Genomic DNA, 25,520 nt, shown 5'->3' on the forward strand with positions numbered 1-25,520 from the left:
CGCCTTTGCCCGGGCTTCTTCCGGTCCTTAAGTGGTTCATCAGATGAGTCACTTTTGCCCCCAGAATCACAGAACTGGCTTTGCTTCCAGCTACCTAAATTTTTTTTTTTTCAGTTTGAGTCTTGACAGTAGATTTGCTTGGGAGTTGAACTTACATCTCCCCAGAAGGTCTGATAAGGGTCCTAATAAGCCCCCAGGGCCCCTGGGGGCGCCCACAGCTCTCTGGTAAATTCAAGAGCTCTTCTTACAGTGTAAGAGCGGCCACGCCTGCAGCTCAGCCAGCATGAAGCCTTCCTCTCCATGACTCTGATGGTTTCTTGGAGAAGGAGAGAGCGAAAGCAACAATAGGAACTTTTTGACATGTGTTATTAAAGTGTTTTCACAAAAGTAATTCTGCACAATAAGCCCAATTTGGAATTGCACCTATGCAATTCTAGCATGTTCTGCACTTGTTAATTTTTTTTTTTACCAGTCAAGATGTGAGCTAGCAAAATGCTGTTGAAAAACACAGGTGTGAGTTCGGGAAGGCAGTAAATGCAGTATTTTCAGTACAAGAAATCATTATCCACAACACTCCTGCTACTCAGCTTGGTACAATAATTATTAAGGGACCAAACTGTTAAAAAACCATTAAGACTTTATTCAATAAATGCTACAAAAAGTGACAAACTATTTGGAGGTCAAAAGATGGGCTCAAAGTTAATTCTCTGTATGCTTTTCCTCTAGATAAAGAACTTTGCATAATCTAACTTCTTGCCAAACCCTATTTTCCCCAATACTTTCCCAAAGTATGTCAGGGAAATTCTTTAGGACCATATAAAATCCTGCTATTCTAGTCCTAGCCTTTTCCTCCTTTAGGTAGAAATTGTATGAAAACCGCTTAGTCTTACTATTCTGAAAGGTAATTAAGCTTGTAGTCTCCAAAATGATGAAAATATTAATATTGTCACTGTGCAGTTCTTACAATTTAAGAGCATAGTTCTGCAATTTTTATAAATGGTGATACTCTTCATTACTAACACCTGTGCGCATTAATTCCTAAAGTATCTAATTTTAAACAACTCTACAAAATCAATGCCTAACATTTTCCAAAATGCAAATACGACCTGACTCCAGTGAGCAAAGAGCTCTCTGACGTGCTGTTTGACTAACAGCCACATCGTCCCCCAGAGACTCTGAGGGCTGCTGCTGTGAAGGGTACAACTTCTGGTTTTTAATGGAGTGTTTTTTTTTTTTTCCTCTTAGGGCAATAACATGGGTCTGAAATGAGCTCTGGAAAGAGGGAGAGACAGTATAGGGAAAGATCTTTTTCTCCCAGTAAGTGACATCCCCATAATGGCGAAAGATTTTTTATAGCAAATTTTGTTGCAGAACTCTTATTGACGTGCTCTTAAATTATCAGACGTTTTCTCAATATGCTACCTATTAAAGAATCATGGACTTGTGATGTCAACACAGTTGGTAAGTTAGTTAGTCCCCTTCCAGGCTGTGATATTTGTTTTCCTCCTGCCTCAAGGGGACGTGAAAGGCAGTGGTGGCCGTTGCTTTGAGGGTCTCGGTTTGGCCGTGAGGGTCCTTGATGTTGGTCTGGGGACTCTCAGCCTGCGACGTGGCAGAGGAGTCCTTCACAGAATGTCCTTGGTGACGCTCCCTGCACTCTTAATCTCGCTGTGGCTTCACCATATACAAGTCAACAGGACACACAGAGCAGGTCTAATCTGCTAGGCTGCCAGTGTGGAAAAATTCTGATTGAAGCCTTGCGGGCTCTGGGGCAATGAGATGCCTTCGAGAACATCACAGTCTGCGTTCATGTCTTCTTTCCAGACCTGGGTAGAAATCCTGGTGCGTCTCCTTGGTAGGGCAGACTCAGTGGGTGAATTCAGCCATTTCTTGAAAATTTCAGGTGTGGACTGAATTCACTCTGTAACTTTGATGGAGACGTTAACCCTCGTCCTGGGGAGCAGCCCACCATTCCATATTTTGCTAGGACTCTGAAGGACAAGGGAGCCGTGCTGATGAAAGGTGTCCCAAGGGTGCCGTGCTCTATGAGAGACCCCGGCATCATATACACCTGATTTTTCATAAGCACCTGATTTTTCAGCAATGGCTTTCACTGTATTATATTAAAATTTCCTGGCTTTGCAGGATGTGTTCATCGTAGGGATGGTTGAAAGGGGCAGCTGTGGCTGCAGGAGCAGATACCACAGAGGCATCTGAGGGGTCCTGCAATGTTTTCCATCAGTGAGCTTCTCTGTCCCATTAAATACAACGGGGCGTGCCTGGCTGCTAGCTCTGTGCGATTACAGATGGGTCTCCTTCGAGGCTTTTCTGTACCGATACCGTTGTTCAATTATAAAAAGTGTAGCTCGGAGTTGTCTGAAAAGCAATTGGGGGTAGTTCCAAAGGCATACTAAAAAACTGCCTTTAAGTCAATTTCATAAACATTGTTTTCTTTGATGTTTTGGTTTAAAAATTATGGATATAGGTTGATAATGAGAGCACACTATCGATCGAGAATTCCTATTAACCGGCATTATCACATCACAATACAATTTAAAGTTACGTTAAAACAATGGCTCAGGAGTTTAGGAAGTCTCTGGAATGGCTTCTGAATCATAAAGCAATAATATCTTTGGCATACTTTCAGTATCAAATTAATTGCAATTTTCAGAATATGGCAGGGAGCTGACACATAGCTGACTTTCAATTAATCAATATATTGGATTACAATAACTATGAATCAATGCCTACTCCCTGCCAGATGCTGGTCACGATGGACACTAGGACGTACTGTACTTTCTCTGCTTCTTGTGGACTAATAAGCATCAGTTTCCAGACATTTAAGCAAACGGCAAAAAAAAAAAAAAAAAAAAAGGTCAAATATCCTTGTTTGATCTTTGCAGCTGAAAGGACAGTGAGTTCCAAAACTCACATGCATCTTTTTTCCCCATCTAACCTTCTGAGGTAAAAGAGAGAATCTCCCTCCAAGCTTTGCAAATACCCTGACTCTTCTGTACTTTGCCAATAGTGAAGAACTTTTTCTCTTTCAAGATTCAGCAGGCTAATGGGCATAAAGAATTCTGACACTTAGTTTTTAAAGAACAAGTCAACAGGGCTTCCCTGGTGGCGCAGTGGTTGAGAGTCTGCCTGCCGATGCAGGGGACACGGGTTCGTGCCCCGGTCCGGGAGGATCCCCCGTGCCGTGGAGCGGCTGGGCCCGTGGGCCATGGCCACTGGGCCTGTGCGTCCGGAGCCTGTGCTCCGCAACGGGAGAGGCCACAACAGTGAGAGGCCCACGTACCGCAAAGAAAAAAAAAAAGAACAAGTCAACATACTGGAAAACGTACCGCGATGGCCAGAAATTGGACGATGCAAATAGAATGGCATGATCCCACCCTACAGCGCACACGGGACGGCTGGCAGAAACCATCTACAGCTCACGGAATCCCAATAGAAAGTTCTGTCAATTTACAGTCCCCACAACAAGTTCGGCATTTGGAAGAACAAGACCAATTTCTGAACGTGTGATCATCATCCTGCCCTTGTTAATGATGTCTTCCTATTTTCAAATGTTGTAAGGAGATTTCTAATCTATTTCCAGCAAGTGTTAGCTCTTTAAAATATACCATGCTGAGAGAGTTAAGACAATTCGTAATCTAATTATGTGTATTTGTAAAACAACTGCTTGCGTAGCTGAAATATAAATTTGATAAGGCGATAAATATAGAGAGAGGGGCAAGAGAATTAGTTCCAGAAATGCTACAAAATGCACTCAGTACTGAGTGTCCGCTGCAGCACTGGCACGAGGCCAGGTCCACAGGACACAAAAACAAGCAGGTTCCCGGCCTGTGAGAAGTTCACGGTCTCGTGGGCACATCAACAACATGAGTTCAGGCCAGATAAACTCAGTATTATTCGAGAAGGGACCGCAAGACGACTCAAGTCATGCGAATGGTGGTGCAAAGCCTAACTGACCAGGTCGGTTAAGCTCTGTCCTCCACACGTCGCTCTCCTGCTGATGCTCTGACGGGGGGCTGGCAAACGCACGCCTCATTTCCCACGTTGTTCCCCTGCCTCAGGGACAGAGGCTCCCAGGGCTCTGGTGGGTTTGCCCCATTCTGAGCCCCAGCATCTTTCCTACCAAGGGCCCTGGAAACTCCCTTTACGGCACTGCACGTCTCAGCGTGGGAAGTCATGGGCTGAGACCCCTGACGCGCTCTGATCTTGGCAAGGGGACCGCCACACGCGTCACTGTCTGCAGCCTCCACGAGGCCTGCTGGGCTCACATTAGGAGGCAGAGCAGGGAGGAGGCCCTGGGTGGGGACTCGGCAGTAAGATGGGTTCGAGCCCCGGCTCTATCACCTTTAGCTGTAGGGCCAAGGATACAGGGACCTGGCTTCCTCTTGTCTGTAAGGCAGGGTACCGCAACATAGGCTGAAGGCTATTATGTCAATAATGCCGAAACACGACTTAGCACAGACAGTGCCCAAAACGTCAGCTCACGGAAACACGCAGCAGGCATCCTTCTCTTCTCCCCTGCCCTCTGCCCCGCCCGTCCCTGAAGTCCAGTTCACTTCTGCTCCCCCTTCAGCTGTGGCCCCTGTCACTTCCTCAGAGACACCCTCCCTGACTTCTGGTGCCCTCTTCCCTGGACCTCGACTGTCAGCGGCTGTCGCTGGGCCGGGAGCTCGTGACGACTAAGCCCAGCTCTGCTCTCATCCACAGCGGCCAACCCCGGCCTGGAATAATGCTGCGCGTGAAAAAAGAATGTGCTGAATGACCACGGGAGAAAGGAACGACTCTGGCACCAGGGAAACGCTTCTGCGGAAGGACCTCGAGGGCCCCGCAGGGTTAGGAAGGCGGCGCCAGGCGGGTGGCTCGGCTGCCTTTCCCTCCGGCAGCTTGGCTTTCGTCTGTTTACTTCTGGGTTACCCCAGACTCCGCTAGAAAGCACTAAAATACAGTTTAGAAACTGCTTGTTTTCAAAGCTCCTTCCTAGGACTTACACCTTCTGCCTCAGGAATCTGTGAGATAATGTGACCAGAGACTTCCATGCTGTCTGTTATTGAAGAGGCAACTCACACTGAACACCTGTCGTGTGTTCATCACCCCAAGACACAGGATGGGGCCCACTTCACCTCCTGCGGCTTCTCCAAGGAATTCTCTAGAGGTGTTCAAAGAGGTTTTAACCTTCAGTACAATGGAGCCCTCAAAGAAAATTTCTGACATTTTGGCATTTGTTCTGAGATGGATTTCTCCTGATTTAATGACACCTGGTATTCTGTTCACGTCACCCACACCTAATGCTTTTAAGTCACTGGGCTCCCAAGGTGCTGAGCACTGGGTACAGGTGCCATGACCACCAAGACCACGCTTGAGCAGGTATATTTGAAAGTAAGGTTTCTTCGGTAGCGTGCTCAAGATGCAGAATTTGGTGTGTGTGGGGAGGTTGATTTAGAAAGATTTTTCAGAAAGCATTTTTAATTTTGAGGCTAAACAGCGAAACAACACTCAAACAAGGATTCCTTTTAAACTTATTATTCCCCAACACCTATGTTCCCAGAAGTGAAAAAAAACCTTCTGATGTAAACATCATGAAGAAACAAACACCGCCCACCCCTGCAATTTAGTCAAATGCAACCCATCATCTGACAGATGTCCCAGGGAAGGGGGCCCGATGCCAAGGAAACAGTTAGTGACCCAGATTCTCAGCCCCTCAGGGAAGGGTTTTCCACGAAATTTCAGGGCACCTGTGTGAAACATGGATGATTAAACTTTACTCTCAGCCTCCTCTCTGTATGCAGCAACTTCTTCTTTTTTATATAAACTAATATCCACTGTGAATGTGACTGCTTCTCCAAGGGGCTAGAAGGCACTCGTCTGAAGGTGCAGTACCAGTACGGGTTGAGGAGACCTCGGGTTTTAGGACAGCAGTGGAAATTCCTCTAGCCTGTGATAAAGCGAGGCTTTGGGTAGATATATCCACATGTCTTTCAAATAAAAAGGATTTGGGCTGTAAAATTCATTAATGGTAAGACAGCAATTCTGTCATCTCCAAGGAGAAATTTCTGGCCAAGCAGAAAGGCATTCTTCTTATGAAATGAAAGACTGTCATTAAACAGAATAAGAATGTCAGAGACGCTGAAACGGCTTTTGACTGCAGACTTCAAGGCCAATCTGTCCAACAGAAAGTAAAATCCCCAAAGTTTTTGCAGAAGTCGTCTGCTTTTGTGTTTAAAGGAGAATTTAGCAATGGTCAGAGAGGAAGCAAAGTCACATGGTGTCTAGGGCACACCTACCACTGGGGCCCAGTTGAGAGCATAAATCTAAGGAGTTCTGAATCCACTCTGATGAATTTAGAAAGAAACGTTTGAGTACTGGTCATACCTTCAAAAATACAGTGCTTCATTTTTAATGCCCTTTCATGTTAATTCCCTCTTGTGATCCACTCACCTACCGCTCTGAGTAGAGAAACGGTCTCCACCTGACAGGCCAGGAAACGAAGGCTCACGGTCTCAAAGTCTTATTAGCTCATTGGGCAGCAAGTTGGTGGCTGGGCTCAAGGTCAGGTCCCCCCACCCTCCTGCCAGGACCCTCCGCTAAGCCACAGTCATGAGGACAGCCTGCTGCAGGGCAAGCGCTTTGGAACTTCCAGGAAGATCTACGCTCTGCCTCTGTCCTTCAGCAGCGTGTGACCCTGGACAGGCTACTCAGCCTGCTCTCCATCACCTCAGCAGGAAACGGTGACCTATTAGAGGGTCTTCTAGAGGGAAAAGGAACACGAATCTGCTTTATAACTTGGGAAGCGCTGGATGAATACGTTATTTTCACCGTTACCATAATAGCCAGCATATTAAGGAAACAGCTATTATTTGATGCTACTGCTAAGAAATGTTTTAAAAAAGAGTGTCTTTTCAAAGTTATAGAATAAAAACTAGGCAAAGTATGTTAATAAAAATCCACCACCACTGGGGAAGAGCTTTTTTTTTAAAGGCTCATCTTTCTAAAGGCAAATAAAAGAAAAAAAGTCATCAGAGTAACTACACCTAGAATAACTCAGGAATCTTATTTTTTTTTTTTTTAGTTTAGGTTCCAGTTTCCTTAAATACTTATTATTTTATTATTTATTTTATGATTATTTTATAGTCTGATTTTCTACACATCAAAACCATTAAAGGCAGCCAAAATTCGAAGGAAAATGGCATCATCTAAAATTAATTCAAAAAGGAAAACACATCAATGAAGAAAAGCAAGAAAACAGTGAATGAGGGAGAACCATGTAAGTAACAAGAAACTGCTGTCTTTGCTAATGAAGTCTATGACATAAATGATATGCGATGTACCCTCACAAGGCAACAGTAACTATGGCAACAAGAAGAGATGCAACGCACTCAGAGTGACTCAACCAAATACCTAATTGACACACTAAACATATTTCAGGTATATTTTTATATGGTACTGAAGTATTTTTTACCCTTACTTATGCAAAATTACTCACTTCAATAGCCACACCCCTTTAACTTACAAAAAGATTAAGTTTTCTTGTACCATCAGCATGACTTTTACAAAAACAACCCAAGGGTACTGTGGTCAGCAACAACGCTCGTCTTCTACTTGGCAGTGATGATTTTTAGGTCTGAAGAATCTCAGCTCAGAAATCTAACATGATGACTATCTGATGATATAGCTTAGAATCATTTACGTACATTCAAGACATCAAATTGTGATTCTCTATCTAGACATACGGTGCTTGGCGTTGCTATTTGAAGTCCTCGCTCTCTGCAATAATGGAATGTCACAATAGCAGTGCTGTCTGGGTAGAGAAACCCAGGACAATGTTTGGCTAAAGGCCTTTTAAGAAAAGGAACTCCACTGTCTCATTCCCTCAGCTGCTCCGGCATCTCGAACCTTCTCTCCTGTCTAACTTTTCTGCGTACCCTTTAGAACAAGACCTGAGCTCTTCTTCATTGACTATCCTTATGGGGTATAAATCCCAAGTTTACAAAACGTTTTCTCATAAAATAGGCGCATGCTCTCCAAGGAGACTGTGCACTTGGGCAGTTTTTTTTCAAGTTTTTGGACCTCTCATGAAGGCAAAAATGTGTGTCACACTGTCCACCCGATGGAGAGACACGGAGGCTTTCTGTGTTTGATCCTGGAAATGCTTGAGAGGTAAAGGTGCTTCACTGTAGCCTGGGGGCATTTCCCTTTAGCACTGGACTTACAGACAAGGAAGACCAGCCTGGCAGCACCCTGGGCCGAGTGATGAATAAAGGAGAGAAACGGTCAGCTTTGGGGGTGTCCACTCCCCACAGACACCCACACAATTCTCACGTGTGCACAGACTCTGAGAAGGGAGGTGTCCACACCCCTGAAATCTGACACTGGGAAGAAGATGATGTCATTAGAATTCCCTATCATCCGGCCTGGGAGGATGGGCGGAGCATCTAAGAACCTAGGGCTCCTGTGCTGGCCCAGGGGAAGGAGTGCTGTGCAGGGCTGGAACACGAAGCTGTAATTCCGGGCCAGGAAAAACCTCTGCTTCTCTGCTTGTCTCTGGGGTGTCTGCTCTGGACAGTGAGGAAGCGGAGGGCCCTCAGCTTAGTGACTTGTGTCCGATCGCTGTCCCAGGACACTGTGCCTGCAGGCGGGCAACTTGGACAGGTGAAGCCGCGTTCTAATATAAGCAGAGCCAGCAGAGGAGGTGTCAGAGGCAGATTCCAGTGCCGGAGGGTTATTTCTGGACTCCTCTGAGGAAGCTTACAGCGTGGCTGCCCACACGGCACCAGAAGTGGTGTCGTGGGATTTGGTTTCCAGAGTTGTCAGCCCCTCAAGCCTCAAGACTAAAAATAAGCAACTACTTATTAAAGCAGATTTATTTGTACTAGACATTTTGACTCTTGCGCTGTAACTTTTTCCACGTTTGAATTTTCTAAATATTTTGTCAATAATGCTTATAATTCTTCAAAATCCATAAACTATAAACTATGCCTTGATTCCAGCAAGAAAACTGGCTTTCTCATTTTCATGTTTTTTCTGGAATGTAGACAGCAAAAGAGTTTTCTCTGAAAATAAGGACGAAGGGGATTTTAGGAACGGTAATATAGAATATATTAAAAATCAAACTAAAAAAAAAAGCTCACGATATCCCTGAAAGGAGGCTAGAGGCGCCCAGACCCCATGCTCAGTTCCAAGACTTTTCCTCCTGCTCTGAGCCTTGGTACCGGCTGTACCAAGACGGCTTCCGGCAGGCCTGCGAGCGTATGTGTTTCAGAGCATCTGGCAGGGAAACAAATGAATTACTCAAATCCCAGCACCTCTAAATCTCTATCCCAACACTCCTAATTTCAGCTGGCCTCTCACTCGGGATGCAGTTCTCTGTTATTTGTCATTTTAAGCAATGTAAAGCTGGTAACTCTCCTTTTTAATGAGAAACCTGTTACATTCCATTCTGTCTTGGAAGCTCTTATAATGAATATTTTGACTGACACCTGAAGAAAGCAGCAGAGTGCCTGCAGGAGGGTCTGATCAAGAGGAGGTGCGGTACCTACTCTCCATAAGAACGAGGGCATCGCTTATGCTGTCTTACAGCACTACAGATGCTACGTTGCCTTACAGCACTACAGATGCGATGCTATGTTGCCTTATAGCACTACAGATGCTAAGATAGCTGTTGAAATTTTTCTAGACTAAAGTTGAGAATATTCATTTTGTGCTCTTACAAGGCCACCAGCTTCCTTTCACTTGTCAGAATATCCTCCTCGAGTTAACTGTGGGTACGAAACTTCTGCCCTTAGAATCGTCTTTTAACCCAGTGCAAATAATTCTCTTCTTCCCAAGAACTCCAGTTTGTCCCATCCCACCATGTGGATCACATTACTGCACCAAATATTAGTGTCATTACAAAGATAATAAGTACTTACAATCAGCTTTTTTTTAAAAAAATGAATGCTTTCTTTTTAGGGCAGTTTTAGATTTACAGAAACATTGAGCAGATAGTACAGAGGGTTCCCATACACCCACCTAGCCCCTCATCTCCCCAACAGTTTCCCCTATTGTTAATATCTTACATTAGTGGGGCACATTTCTTACAGTTGATATACCAATATTGATTCATTATTATTATAAACTGGACTCTACAGTTTACATTAGAATTCAGCTTTGTGTAACAGAGTTTTAGGGGTTGTGACTAATGCATAATGCTGTGCATATATCATTATGATGAATAAGTTTCATACAGAATCGTTTTACTTCCCTAAAAATTCCAGGCTCCATTTAGCCACCCCTCCTTGCGTTCCCCAAGCCCAAACTCCTAACAACCACTGATCTTTTTTGCTTTTTCTATAGTTCTGCCTTTTATAGAATAGCATATACTTGGAATCATCCAGTACGTAGCCCTTTCAGACTGGCTTCTTTCACTGAGTAAAATGCAGTTAAGGTTCCTCCATGTCTTTTTGGAGCTCATTTCTTTTTATCGTTGAATAATATTCCATTGTATGGATGTACTAGAGTTTGTTTATCCAGTAATCTATTAAAAGACGTCTTGGTTGTTTCCAATTTTTAGCAGTTATGAATAAAGCTTCTATAAACATTTGTGTGGACATAAGTTTTAAACTATTTTGGGTAGGGCTTCCCTGGTGGCGCAGTGGTTGAGAGTCTGCCTGCCGATGTAGAGGACACGGGTTCGTGCCCCGGTCCGGGAAGATCCCACATGCTGCGGAGCAGCTGGGCCCGTGAGCCATGGCCGCTGGGTCTGCACATCCGGAGCCTGTGCTCCGCGACGGGAGAGGCCACAACAGTGAGAGGCTTGCGTACCGCAACAAAAGAAAAAAACAAAACAAAACAAAACAATTTTGGGTAAATACCTAGAAGCAGAATTGCTGGATCATTTGGTCAGACTGTGGTTAGCTTTGTAAGAAACGGCCAGACTCTTCCAAAGTGGCCCAACCATTTGCATTCCCACCAGCAACGAATAAGAGTTCCTGTTGCTCCACATCCTCGCCAGTGTTTCTGGATTTTAGCCATTCTAATAGGTGTGTAGTGGTATCACACTGTTGTTTCAGTTTGCACTTCCCTCATAAATAGGATGTTGAGACTTTCTTCATAAGCTTATTTGCCACATGTCTTCCAAGGTGTCTGTTCAGATCTTTGCTCTTTAAAAATTGGGTTGTTTTCTTGTTGTTGAATTTTAACAGTTCCTTGTATATTTTGGACCCAAGTCTCATATCAGATAAGTGTTTTGCAAATATTTTCTCCCAGTCTGTGGCTTGTCTTTTCATTTGCTTAATAGTTATCTTTCACAGAAAAGATTTTATTTAGCTTTTTTTTTAAAAAATAAATTTAATTATTTTATTTATTTATTTTTGGCTGCATTGGGTCTTCATTGCCGTGCGCAGGCTTTCTCTAGTTGCGATGAGCGGGGGATACTCTTCATTGTGGTGTGCAGGTGTCTCATTGCGGTGGCTTCTCTTGTTGTGGAGCATGGGCTCTAGGTGCGTGGGCTTCAGTAGTTGTGGTACATGGGCTCAGTAGTTGTGGCTCACGGGCTCAGTAGCTGTGGGTCACAGGTTCTAGAGCGCATGCTCAGTAGTTGTGGCACACAGGCTTAGTTGCTCCGCAGCATGTGGGACCTTCCCAGACCAGGGCTCCAACCCGTGTTCCCTGCATTGGCAGGTGTATTCTTAACCATTGCACGACCAGGGAAGTCCCGATTTTAGTTTTAATACAGTCCAACTTATCAAGTTTCTCTTTCATGGGTCATGCTTTTGGTGTTGCATTTAAAAATTCATTTAAAACACAAGGTCATCTAGATTTTCTCCTACGTTGGCTTCTGGAATCTTTATAGTGCTGTGTTTTATGTATAGGTCTCTGACCCATTTTCAGTTTATTCCATTTTGAATTTGTTAAATTTATTCCTTCTTTTTTGTCTTCTCCCTCTTCTTCTCCTTTCTCTGATTCTAACTGAGCATTTTTTATGATTTGATTTTCTCTCCTCCTTAGCATATCAATTATAATTCCTTTTACATTTTTATGGTGGTTGCACTGGAGTTTGCCATATGTATTTACAACTTCTTCAATCCTCTTTCCAATAACACCATATATAATGCTTCATGAGCAGCAACAAGCACCTCGTGACAGAGTATTCCCAAATCTTCCCTCCCATCCCTATAATACTGCTGTCATCCATTTCACCTATCCGTAAGCTGTAATCGTCCAATACATTGTTATTATTATTTTGAAAAGCACTTGAACAAACTGTCATCTACTAGAGCAATTAAGAATATGAAAAACAGGAGATTTTATCTTACTTCCACTTTGTTCCTTCTCTAATGCTCTTTCTTTATATAGGTCTGAGTTTCCGACCTACATAATTTACTTTCTCTCCAAAGAACTTCTTTTAACATTTCTTGCAAGGCAGGTCTACTGATGACAAATTCCCTCAGTTTTTGTCTTTCTGAGAAAGTCTTCATTCCTCCTTCACTTTTGAAGGATAATTTCATGGTGAACAGGATTGTTGGCTGCCGTGTTTTCCTTCAATACTTAATGTTTCACTCCACTCTCTTTTTGCTTGGATGGTTTCTGAAGAAAGTCCAATGTAATTCTTATCATTGCTCCTCTATAGGTAGGGTGTTTTTTTCTCTGCCTTCTTTCAAGATCTTTTCTGTCTTTGACTTTATTCATAGTTTGAATATGATATACTAGGTGTAGAATTTGGGTTATTTTTCCTACTTAGTGTTTTTTGTGCTTCCTGGATCTGTGCTTTGGTGTCTGTCACTAATTTTGGAAAATTCTCAGCCATCATTATGTCAAATACTTCTTCTGCTCCTTTTTATCTTTATTCTGGTATTCCCATTACATATATTCTACACCCTTTGCAATTGCCTCACAGTTCTTGGATATTCTGAAGCATCTTTTTAATTCCTTTTCTCTTTGCTTTTCAGTTTGAGAAGTTCTACTGACCTGTGTTCAAGCTTGCTGATCCTTTCTTTGGTCTTATCAAATCTGCTGATGAGCCTATCAAAGCCATTCTTCATTTCTCCTACAGTATTTTCGCTTTCTAGCATTTCCTGCTGATTCTTCTTTAGAGTTCCCATTCTCTGCTTATAGCACCCAGCTATTCTTGCACAGTTCTTACCATACATATCATAGTTACATAATTATATAACTACATCATAGATTCCAGTCTGATTATTCCAAAATATCTGCCGTTTCTGAGACTGGTTCTGATGCTTGCTTTATCTCTTTAGTCTGCGTGTTTTCTGTTGTTTTGTTTTGCCTCTTAGCATGCTTTGTAATTTTTGGTTGAAAGCCAGGCATGATGTATCAGATAATGGGAACTTAGGTAAAAGATCTCTGGTGTGAGATTTTATGTTAATACAGCTGGGAATTAGGCTGTGTTTGATTTACCTATAGGTGTCAGAGGCTTCAATTTCTTCTGGTGTCCTTTTTCCATCCCCTGTTGTCTTTGGGTTTCCATAGAAACTCCTTCTTAAACAGAGTCTGTGTCTTACAGTTCTCTGTTGTAAGATAAAGTTATTATAATGAAGCCCTATTAATGTCAAGGTATGTGGGGGGAAGTATTCTAGAGTCTTATGATTAAAACCACTTTTTTAATGGGCTTGAGTACCTGTACTGTGGCTTTTAAAAGCGTTTCTTGGCTTTTGTTTCCTTCTCTGATGTGAGACATATGGCTAGATGGGATTGGAGTTGTCTAATTTCCTTTCCTCACGGACCTAAAAGCCACTGGTAAAGTAGTTTCCCTTGAGGGCAGGACCTCAATTCTCTGACGGATCTAAGAAGAGTAGGTGATATTCAGTTTGTTCAGCTTTTTTCTTGTTGTGAAGTTGGAAGTGATAACTTACAAACTCTTTACACGTCAGACTGAAGCCAACAGTCTGCTTTTTCACTGTGATCATTCCCATGGACAATGTCAGTAAGAAGGCTTTACAGAGTCATTTCTGTCTTCAGTTCCCTGTGACAGCAAGTCCTTAGGGCATGAACCCCAAGAAGGCCCTTAAAATTCAGTATGCATATAGCTCATAGTATAAGTAGGTCATTTACACAGTGTGATCACTGATCATTTTCTATTTATCCCTTACCACATAAACTAAAAATGGCAGAATATGTTTTCACCAAATTTCAAGGATATATTAGTGATACACTCTAACCTGCTGAAGGAATCATGTAGTGAGCATGAGGTTCATTGTTGGGGCACTTCCAAGAGCTGGGCAATCATCACCTGCGGAACTGCTACTGGGGTCAGTGCCTGTCTGAGGAGTCACACCACACAGAGTAAGACAGACACCTTGGACAGACAAACATTAATTTCAAACACGAGTCTCAAGGAAAAACAAGCAAACAAACCACAAAGTCCCAAACCGAAAACCCGGAGCAGATACAGGAACCAACTTGCCAATAAACTCCTTCTCTCACAGGCAACTCCCATGCATGCTCCACGGTGAGCAGCAACAATTTATTCACTCAGTGGTGGTTAAAAATCTTTAAAGCATGCACAGAAACAACAACTTCTGTGATTACTACACAACTGGTAGCACTAACTCCAGCCCTTTGCACAGACTTGCAGCCTAATCCTGTTAATTAAAAATTCCTGGTAAACAGAAGCACAGAGGCTGCCCAGAAGGCTTTTAATGTGTGTGTAAAAAACCAGTGAGTTTTGTAAATCTGAGTAGAGTACTAAGTGAGATGAAAAGATGTCCAAGAATATTTGTGCCTTTTTAACCTATGCAGGAGGCCTGCAAGTTGTGGCTTCCTGATATACTGTTTTAAGGCTTTCTTGTCTTCATGCTTTGGTTCCCCAGTTGTGGTTTTTCTTCTTCCCAGTAGTTTGATGCTATTTATCTGATTGCTCTTATTTTCCTCAGTCCCTCTTGACTCTGGCTTTCTGGTGATACCTCAGCACTGACTTTCTTCCACTGGGTTCAGATTCCTCTAGAACAAGGCAGCAGCCACAGTTCTGTGCATGAAGCCAGTCTTGGACACACACACATAATATCATGGACGATAGAGCTTTTAGATTTCAAGTATACAATAGAATTTCCTATATGAAGATTGTATTCAAATGAGTATGAAAAAAGATGGATTGTTTTTTAAATGATATTGAAATAATTCAGAAAAACAACAATAAGCTGGTATATTACCTTAATCCTCATCAAAACCAATTCAATACAGAGTACAGATTTAAATGTTAAAAATAAGAGGCCATAGCTTTCCTAACACAATACCTGAGTAAACAGTTGTATGACTTTGATGTTGGAATAAGAATGAAATAAAAGCTATAAACCATGAAAGAAAAAACTGATCAATTAGATGACATGAAAACTTATTTTTAGTTAAGAAATGAAAAGAAAAAGTATACAAGGTGGGAGTACGTACAAAAATTGTTGGTAAGATATATAACAGAGTGAATTGGTATCCATAATAAATTAAGCCAACTTCAAATCTATAGTAATAACATAAGCAATTAAAAAAATGGACAAAGGACAGGATAAGCAATTAACAAAAACCATGACTGACATGGAAAAATAAGAAACTTCATTATTAAAGAAAAATGCTTAAAAGTATGATATTTTTCTTCTACCAATTGGTAAGGTAAAAGAGGTGAAATAGTCATTATTTGCAAGGTTAGAGTGAAGTGATTACTCTCATATATTATTAAGAGTGTAAATATCTAGAGACACTTAAAAGCCAGGCTGAAATAACACTCATAATTTATAATGTGTGTACTTTTTGATCAAATAATTTCACATTCAGATATTAATCCTATACAAATACTCCCACAAATGCCAACATATGATGGTACAAGAATTTACTGTGTCTTTGTTTTAAATATAAAGACTGAAAATAATAAAAATGTTCATGAATGAGCATTTGATTAAATACATGATGGTAGAATCACCCAGTGAAATTCTTTGTGACCATTAAGCAAAGGTATGGTAGGAATTCCACTCCAAATTATGATGGAATAGCTTTAGGAGAACAACTTTCCTACCAAGAATGACAAGGAAAGCAAGCCTACAGGTGATTCAGATACTGATATTATAGGGCATAGAATTAATAACTGCAACTGATGTGTTCAAGAAGTTAGATGGCAAAATAGAGAATTTTACTAAATAACTAAAATTATTTTATAAATAATGTATATGGGAATTCCAGAACTGAAATATATAAAGAGTTAATTAAAAATTCATTGGATGGGTGTAATAGCAGTTTGGAGACAGCTGAAGAGAGCATTAGTGATTTTGAAGAAAGGTCAGCAGAAAAAAATCCAAGCTGAAGCACATAGATTAAAAAGGAAGGAAGTACAGAAAATAGCATAGCACCCATATGAACAAGAGAAAGTCTAAAATGTGTAGACAGAGTCTCACAAAGGAGGAGAAGGGAGAGAATGGAGCATAAGCAACATTTGAAGAGATAATGGTTAAGAAATTTTTCAAAGTAATGAAAGACATATACTCGCAGACTTAAGAAGCACTATGAATCCCCAAAAGACAGAGAGAGAAGTACACTTCATAATAAAACTGCTGAAAATCAAAGACAACAGAAAAATCTTATAAGCGGCCAGACAAACTAAGATATGCTCTAAGACACACTTCCCTCAAAGGAGACACACTGAAGCTACAGCAGACTTCTAGAGGGAAACCATGGGGGTCAGAAGACAATGGTATGTTATCTATAAAACCTGAAAAAAAATCAACTATCAATGCAAAATTACATAACCAGCAAAAATATTATTCAAAAGTTTAGGCAAAACAAAAACATTTCTGGACGAGAAAAACTTACTTTTTAAAAAACATAGCTAGAAGACATGCTAAAAGGAATACAAGAGAGTTTTTCCGACAGAGGAAAAATGATCCTACACAAAGATGTGTATTTTACTAGCTATAACGTCTACTAAAAATATTAAAAGTGCATAACCAACAAGCTACTATAGGAAAAATGGTATAATAAAATAAATTCTTGGTTAATAAAAAATAAAGCAAGAAGTACAGTAAGTCCCCTACATATGAGCCTTCCAGTTGCGAACTTCCAAAGATGCGAACACGCGTCCGCACGCCCAATCATGTAAGTTAGTTCACGTGTCTGGCATACAGTGTCACGTGCATGCATCCTCTACAAGTGGTTGTGCTTCTGTGTACTTTACTGTACACTACTGTATAGAGTACAGTAGTACAGTATCTTTTTTTCAAGCCCAGGATGTCTGGAAGCAAGCATAAAAGCAGTGGTGATGTAGCTGGTACTGCTAAGAAGCTCCAAGCGATAACAATGGAGACAAAAGTGACAATAATTGAGAGAGTGGAGCGAGGCGAAAAGATGGTAGACACTGTTCATTCTTATAACATTCAACCATCAGCAGGATTCTAAAGAACAAGGACAAGATCATGGAACACGTGAATTCTGCTGTGCTGATAATATCGAAGAAGCGTGGAAAAGGGATGCAGGAGATGGAGAAACGTCTCAGCGTGTGGATGCAGGATCAGCATCAGTGCTGAGTCCTGCTCAGCTCAATGCTGATTCAAGAGAAAGCTAAAAGCCTTCATGAAGACTTGAAGAAGAAACACAGTGAAGAATCAGAGGGCGCATCTTTTAATGCCAGCCATGGCTGGTTTCATCAGTCCAAGGCTAGAACCAGCCTTCACAACGTAAAAGCGAGTGGTGAGGCAGCGAGCGCAGATATGGTAGCTGCCCGGGAACTTCCTGAAACGCTTCAAGAAATTACTGAGGAAGCTGCGTATTTATCTGAGCAGGTTTTTAATGTGGATGAGACAGGACTGTTCTGGAAGAGGATGCCAGACGGAAGTTACATCAGTAAGGAGGAAAAGTTGATACCAGGCTATAAAGCAGCAAAGGATAGGCTAACTCTGTTGTCTGGTGGCAATGCTTCTGGTGATACGAAGTTGAAGCCTCTTAGTTTATCATTCAGAGAACCCAAGAGCCCTTAAAAACATAGCCAAGGGCTCTCTTCCTGTTGTGTGGAAGAGTAACCCCAAAGCCTGGGTTACATAGGCCATTTTCCAGGACTGGTTTTTCCACCACCTTATCCCGAAGGTAGGGAAATACTGCTTGGAGAAGGACGTCCCATTCGACATTCTTTTGTGGCTTGACAATGCTCTGGGCCACCCCCATTCATGGACGACTTTCATCCCAACGTCAAAGTAGTGCATCTGCCGCTGAATACTAAGTCGCTCATCCAACCTGTGGACCAGGGAGTTTTAGAGACTTTCAAGAGATATTATTTACGTCACACTTTTTGTCAGGCAGTAAAGGCGAGTGACGAATCAGGGACAACCTTGCAACAATTTTGGAAGGACTATAACATCTACAAGGTCAAAAAAAACATTGACTTTGCTTGGCGTGAGGTTATGGCCGTCATCATGAAAGGGGTTTGGAAGAAACTTTGCCTGCAGTTCGTTCACGATTTCCATGTATTTGAGAAGGTGGATGAGGAGTCCAATGAGGTCTTCAGCAACTTAGTGACCCTCAGCGAGAAGCTGGAGCTAGATCTGCAAGAGGACGACTTCACTGAACTCCTTGCTGTGCAACACGAAGCGCTTATGGAACTGGAGGCCCAGAGAAAGGATGAACAGGAAGAAGTGACTGAAGAACTGAAGAGATTCACGATGCAAGAAATGGCAAGGGGATTTTCTTTTTTTGAGGAGGCACTGTTAGTTTTTGAGGCACAAGACCCGAATGTAGAATGGTACACGAAGGTTGCAGCAGCCATTCAGAGTGCAATCCAGTACTACCGTGTCATCTATGATGAGAAAAAAAGAGCTACTACCCAGACATCACTGGATCGTTTTTTCAAGAGGGTAGATAGAACTGAACCCAGCAAGGGACCAGAACCTGTGCCATCAGCGTCAGGTGTGAGTGAAATTGCAGCGTGCCCTCCTCTCCTATTGCCGACGATCTGATGCTTCAGCTCTACCATCCCCCACCTCCTCTCCCTCCTCCAGTCAGTAACTCTTCTTGCCTGTTCACTCGATGCCAGCCCCTGTATGCCAGCTGTTGTACTGTACTACCGTACTTTTCAAGGTACTGTGCTGTAAGATTAAAAACGTTTCCTTTATTTTTTATATTTGTTTTTTATGTATTGTTTGTGTGAAAAGTATTATAAACCTACTACAGTATAGTACAATTATATAAATGATTGTGTTAGTTGGGCACCTAGGCTAACTGTTGGGCTTACGAACAAATCGGACTTACGAATGTGCTCTGAGAACGGAACTTGTTTGTATGTAGGGGACTTACTGTATAAAAATTAAATATAAAATATAAAAAAAGCAAAAAAATATATAAAATATAAAAAAGCAAGAACACAAAACTGTTGAGAAAAATACAAAGCAATCATTAAAATGATAGCTATAAACCCAACTTAACAGCAGTAACATTACAAATGTATTAAATACTCTAATAAAAAGACTACTATCATCAGACTGAATGTCAAAGTAAATATCACACGCCACTTACAAGAGATACACTGAAGCACAGGACAACGTTGGTCACCTGCTTTATGATGAACAATAGGGGAAAGGAAGGGTTTTTTAAAAAACTAAATGATGCTGGGTTAACTGAATATTCACATAAAAAGTAAATCTTGCTGTCTATGCTTTATCAGGTATAAAGAATAATGTCCAGGTGCACCGCAGATATAAACGTGAAAGAAAAACAAAGATTCTAGAACAAAGAATAACAGAACACAGTAATGACCGTGCAACAGGCAAATGTTTCAAACAGGACACTGAAGTGCTAACCACGATAGAAAAGACTGATGGACGGTATCGAAATGTGGAACTTCTATTCCTCACAAGGCACCACTGAGAGTGAAAGGCAGATCGCAGGCTGGAGAAGAAATCTGCAACATATCTATCCAACAACGGACTCATGTACAAATACAAAGAACTACTGCATTTCAATAGGAACAATACAACCTAAAAGATGTACTTCACAAAAGAGGATGTTCAAATAGCCAACAAACATGAAAATGTGTTCAAGTTCATTAGGCTTCAGGGAAATGCGAAATTAGAAGCATAATTAAATAATACCGTAGACCCAAAAGAACGGCTAAAATTAAAGTGACTGACAAAAACGAACTGCTGGCAGGGATGGAGAGCACTTGCAATTTCCACACTGCGCTGCGAGGAACGTACTGGGACAACCGACTTGTAAAACTATTTGACACCAGCTCCTCCTGAAGGTGAACCTATACAAACCCAGTTACCCAGGAGGTCCATTATTAGGTATGTGCCCTACAGAAATGCATACACATACCCAGCAAATCACATACGAGAATGTTCCTAGTGGCACCATTGGTAAGAGAGCAAAACTGAAAACAACCAGCACTAAAATAAATAAATCGTGGTTATCACCATAAAATTGAACAACATGCAGTAATGAGTATACACAAACCATGATGTGGATGGATCTTACATCATGTTAGCAAAAGTCAGACATGAAAGAGCACACACTGTGTGATTACATTTAGAAAACGTTCAAAATCAGGAAAAAGTAACTGATAGCGACAGAAATCAGAAGCATGACCATGGCAGGAGGTGGTAAGTGCATGGAATAAGGTGAGCTTCCATCAGCTTCTTTTCTTGACCCAAGATTAAGTGGATGTGATCTCTTGTGGACGTGGGTATAATTTTTACTTAGGAAAAAAAAAAAAGAACCTAGCAGATGTATATGCACTGGCTTCGGAAGACAGTCATGATGCATCAGCAAGTGTAAAGATCACCAAGTGCACTACGATTCTATACTGTAAAGAAAACCACAAGGTGAATTGCTACATCCAAAATAAATCGATGAAGGATTCAGTAACAATGTTTATCTCATATTTTTTGCTTTGTGAAATTTTGGGGTTTTTAAAAAAGTGAACATTAGTTACACATCTGGGGCCAAAAATAATCAATAGTAAGGAACCCCCCCTCCCCCGTTTCCCAGCTGAACACTCCACAAGACCAAAGCTGCCCCTAGGATGGGACAGCGTGGTGGCCCTGCAGGACGTCTGCCTGTGGTCCAGTAGTGAGGTTCGGGTGCTCTGGTCCAGGGGTCTCTGAGGGGCAGGGGGGCAGATCCCGTGGGTGAGCAGGTCCCTTGGATTCAAGAAAACGCACTTTCATAGCCTCACTCAAACTTGTTTTCAAAGGAGCAGATTAAATGCAGTTCTTAGCGGAACAGTCCAGAGCAGAGGGAAAAACCTGACAGGCCACTGCGCAGAAGCCAATTCCATTCCAGAGAAGGGACATGTTTGGAGTCGCTCTGTGCTCATGCCTTATTTACTTAGCAAAGGGCACAAAGGCTAATTACCACCTGCCACCTCTCAGGTGTAACACCCAATAAGCTTCCCTGCAAACCTTCAGATGAGTTAAGACAGACTCCAACTTACTTCTGTTAATTTTATTACCAAACATCCTTCAAGGCAATCATGTTTTCCTCAACCAATTTACATCATTATAAACTAAATGTTTCTATCATCTGATCTAATTCTTTGGAAAAGGAAAAATGTTGAATCTCTTAAGAAGTATGCTGGAAAACAATGATGGCCTTTAAAATACTTTCCATTATATCTGCCAAGCATATCAACTGTGAATAGAACGATTTAGAAAATGAAGATGTTTCCAAGTAAATACTGAAAACATGCCAAAGATATGAAGAGGAGAAGCTACATGTGCTCGTGTACACATGTGCACACAATCTCTAAAAATCCAAGATATACTATTTTCCCTCACGGGAGAAATGAGGAACAGAGTTTAACTCATTTTCCTTAAAAAAAAAAAAAAAAAAAAAAAAAAAGGAAAAAAATTCCTAATGAATTAAAGAATGTGTTTATTCAAATCTATGGCCAGACCAAAGAAACAAAAAACAAAGGTAAAAGGATTTAGAAATTATACTCAGATTTATAGGCTTACAGAAAATAACAGGGAAATATTAAATAATCACTTAATGTCACAGCAGCAACATATTTATTCTCATTATTTTGTCTCATCCAGGTTAGAACCAGAGAAAATGAGCTTAATTATAATAACAAGGGTTAGATCAATATGAGGAAGAACCACTTTGGGTGACAAAAGGCTAGACAGAGAGCTAAATAAATCCTGCTCGGACGGACCCCTGAGGCATCTTCTCAACAAGAAGCACAGCGGCCCCGGCAGCACACACTCTGCGCCAGGCGGGGGCTCCCCGTCATTAATGTCCCGGGTCTGTGAACACAGACCTTCTCTGGGAGGAAATCAGATGTTTAAATTAAGAAGCACGGTAAATGCACCAATAAATAAACACGTGTGGCTATGAACTTCTTATAAACTACACAGAAAAGCGCAGGTGCTTACTACTAAACAAGGTGGATTGCATCTTTCACATTATGCAGTTGCATTTTGCTAGGGACCTTTTCTGTCTCTATAAGGATGATCCTCATTAGTATTTTACTATGTGAACTACTGAACTGACCGTGTATTTGTTTTAACAGGAACGTATACATAATTACTCTGTGGAGATACTTTCAAAAGTGTCAAAATATGAATTGAGACACTGACACTTCTTTAGGGCTCTTCATGCAGCTCCAAGCATGTTGTGTACAGAACGAAGGCTGGTAAAATGGATGAGAACATCTGTATGGAGCAGCTTCCAAAATATCAGTTATTTATTTCATTTTATTTAAAGAGATGTTCCTATCTGGTTATATTGTGTAGAAACTCTTCTGGCTAGGGAGACACATATAGATGCACAGTCCAAACAGAGTAACTTAACTTCCCTCCCTTTTCTGAGGAAAAGATTCCTCCCCACTTCGTGGATGAGATAAAATCAAGTGTTCTTCCAGTTACAAGAGGAGCTCGGCCCTGCCTGAGATCAGCCCACAGAATCCACAGCTCTTTTGGACCCTCCTACACTGGTGGTGGGAATGTAAATTGGTGCAGCTGCTGTGGAAAACAGTATGGAGGGGGTCTCAAAAAACTAAAAATAGAACTACCATATGACCCAGTAATTCCACACCTCAGTATATATTAGAAAAAAAAAACCACTAATTCAAAAAGATACATGCACCCCAATGTTCACGGCAGCATTACTGACTATAGCCAAGATATGGAAGCAACCTAAGTGTCCATCAACAGATGAATGGATAAAGAAGATGTGTATATACACAACGGAATACTACTCAACCATAAAAAAGAACAGTTTTGCCATTTGCAGCAACATGGATGGACTTGGAAGGCATTATGCTAAGTGAAATAAGTCAGAGAGAGAAAGACAAATGTCGTATGATATCGCTTATATGTGGAATCTAAAAAATACAACAAACTAGTGAATATAACAAAAAAGAAGCAGACTCACAGATACAGAGAACAAGCTAGTGGTTACCAGTAGGGGGAGAGGCAATATAGGGATGCGGAGTAAGAGGTACAAACTATTAGATATAAAATAAGCTGCAAGTATATATTGTACAACACGGGAAATATAGTCAATATTTTATAATGACTATAAATGGAGTGTAACCTTTAAAAATTGTGAATCACCATAATGTACCCTGGTAACTTATATAATATTGTACAGCAACTATACTTCAATTAAAAAAAAAAAGAAGTCACAGCCCTTTTGTTCAATGACTGTAAAGCACACTCCTTTTCTCTTAAGACAAGTCGAATGGATAATTGTTTTGGAGATGAAGTGCACTGCAACCAAATTGTACTAACTTGAACTTTTAGCCAAATCAGGAGAAAACTCACTAATTTTCTTTTCCTCTAGAAGATAAACAGATCTCCTACCATGTTCTGGAAGATACAAACATGTAGAACTACATTGCTGAAGACACAAAACTACAACTTACCAACATTTTTATCTGACCAAATAAAAATGATTGCACCAAATTAACACCCAAGAGGACATTTATTCCTTAGTTTGCTACAGTATAACCTCAAAATTATACATGGCATTCTGCGTATATTGAGCCTTAATTGCAAAGAAACATAATTAAGTGAAAACATGCAATTCTTTCCCCTATACTCTAATAATCCCTTAGCTTTTAACACTTCAAGTTCGCCATAACCTCCTTGCCTGTCTTGCTAACGAAGTACATTCTGCAGTCCCCCCAACTTATAAGAATGCAAGGAGACACTTCTGGTTTCCCTCCACGCCCTGTGCAGATGGCAGAGAGAGATTCCACCACTGAGACGTGCTATTTCTACAGGTTTAGATTTGTCTTGTCATCAGTGAGGACCACAGAGCAGATTATAGAGTCTTTCACTTTAAAAGTGAGGAAATGAAGGTCAGAGCAGTGAAGTAGGGTTGGGATGAGAGGAGAGCACAAGTGTCTGGGCCCCTGGCAGGTTCTTTCCCCCATTCCTTCCTGGAATGATAACACCAACCAAACACACAAACAAGACATTCTTCCCAACAAAAAAGCAGAGTCTGCGTTTTTGCTAGTGTTTTTGTTTTTACCTCTGAAGAGAATATCCAAGTCAATATCTTCTTTTCCTTTGATTTTCAAACACTTTGCCTGCTGTACAAGTCTGGGCAAAGAACAGAAATAAAACCTGGATTCATTATCCTGTGAGGTAGGAATAAATCAAGACAGCAGCACCAATTTAAACAGAAACCACAGGGTAAACAAGAGTGAATTAGCAGGTACTTTTGCTGCACAGAGCCTTGTTAGAATTTTTCTTCAATTTAAGATTTAAAAATACACTTTTGTTCAGAAACTGGAAGTTTGAAACTTGAAAGCTCCCAACACCCCGTTCTATTATAGCAAAAAGTTTCTAAAACTCTCTGGAGAATAACCTCTTCAGATTCTGAGGAGGAGCTATTAGGGATGGTAGGTGATGGTGTGGTAGGTAGTAAATAATAATTGCTACTGATGATTTCTGTGCTTATTTTAATCAAAAGATTATAGACATTGTGCTCAAACAATAGTACAAAGTAACTCAGTTACACTGTCGAATGTCAGAGAATTAATTAACTTTTAAAATGCTCCAGAATACAGCAAGGGCTAATTCTGTAACTCTTTCATCACGGATCTTCATTAAACTTGAGGCTCATAGTTTGTAACGAATATGGAAGTTTCTGAAATGAAACTTTTCCAGTGTTGCTAATTACCTAGTAACTAATTTTAGGTAGACAGAACTTGAAATGGTTCATTAGTTTATCTGCAGTATTTCCGATTTTAATGAAAATTATAATACCTTGCTTGGCAAATATGTTTTGATGGCACTTGGATAACTGCTCTCTCTTTTTATCTTCACTGACAAGCCATTAAGGTAGGCGTGGCAGTAGTGTTTCAGCTTTTGTTTTAGATGAGGAAACTGATTCAGTTACTAAAATCTTACATAGAAACCTAAGTGACTGGTACATAATTTGAGGCAATTTTATCTGTATGTTCCAAAAACGTGTATGTCATGATAAAAACACATTCTATTAATCAGATACTTTTTAACCATGAAGAGTTTTTTAATCAAAAAAGCAATTAACTGAAAAAGAATTTCTGTTGAAATCCCACCTTTGGACCTTCA

The 25,520-nt window shown here is 41.0% G+C and overlaps 1 protein-coding gene across 1 annotated transcript in view; it reads right to left on the reverse strand.

Moving 5' to 3' along the window:
- Positions 1–25,520, reverse strand: part of L3MBTL4 (L3MBTL histone methyl-lysine binding protein 4) — a 244,946-nt gene that overhangs the window by 65,142 nt on the left and 154,284 nt on the right. The window contains exon 12 of the mRNA XM_060170751.1: positions 24,454–24,524. Coding sequence (XP_060026734.1) covers positions 24,454–24,524 — 71 coding nt within the window. The remainder of the gene's footprint in view (positions 1–24,453; positions 24,525–25,520) is intronic.

This window comes from Lagenorhynchus albirostris, chromosome 14 (assembly GCF_949774975.1).
Source record: "Lagenorhynchus albirostris chromosome 14, mLagAlb1.1, whole genome shotgun sequence".
Classification (NCBI taxonomy): Eukaryota; Metazoa; Chordata; class Mammalia; order Artiodactyla; family Delphinidae; genus Lagenorhynchus; species Lagenorhynchus albirostris.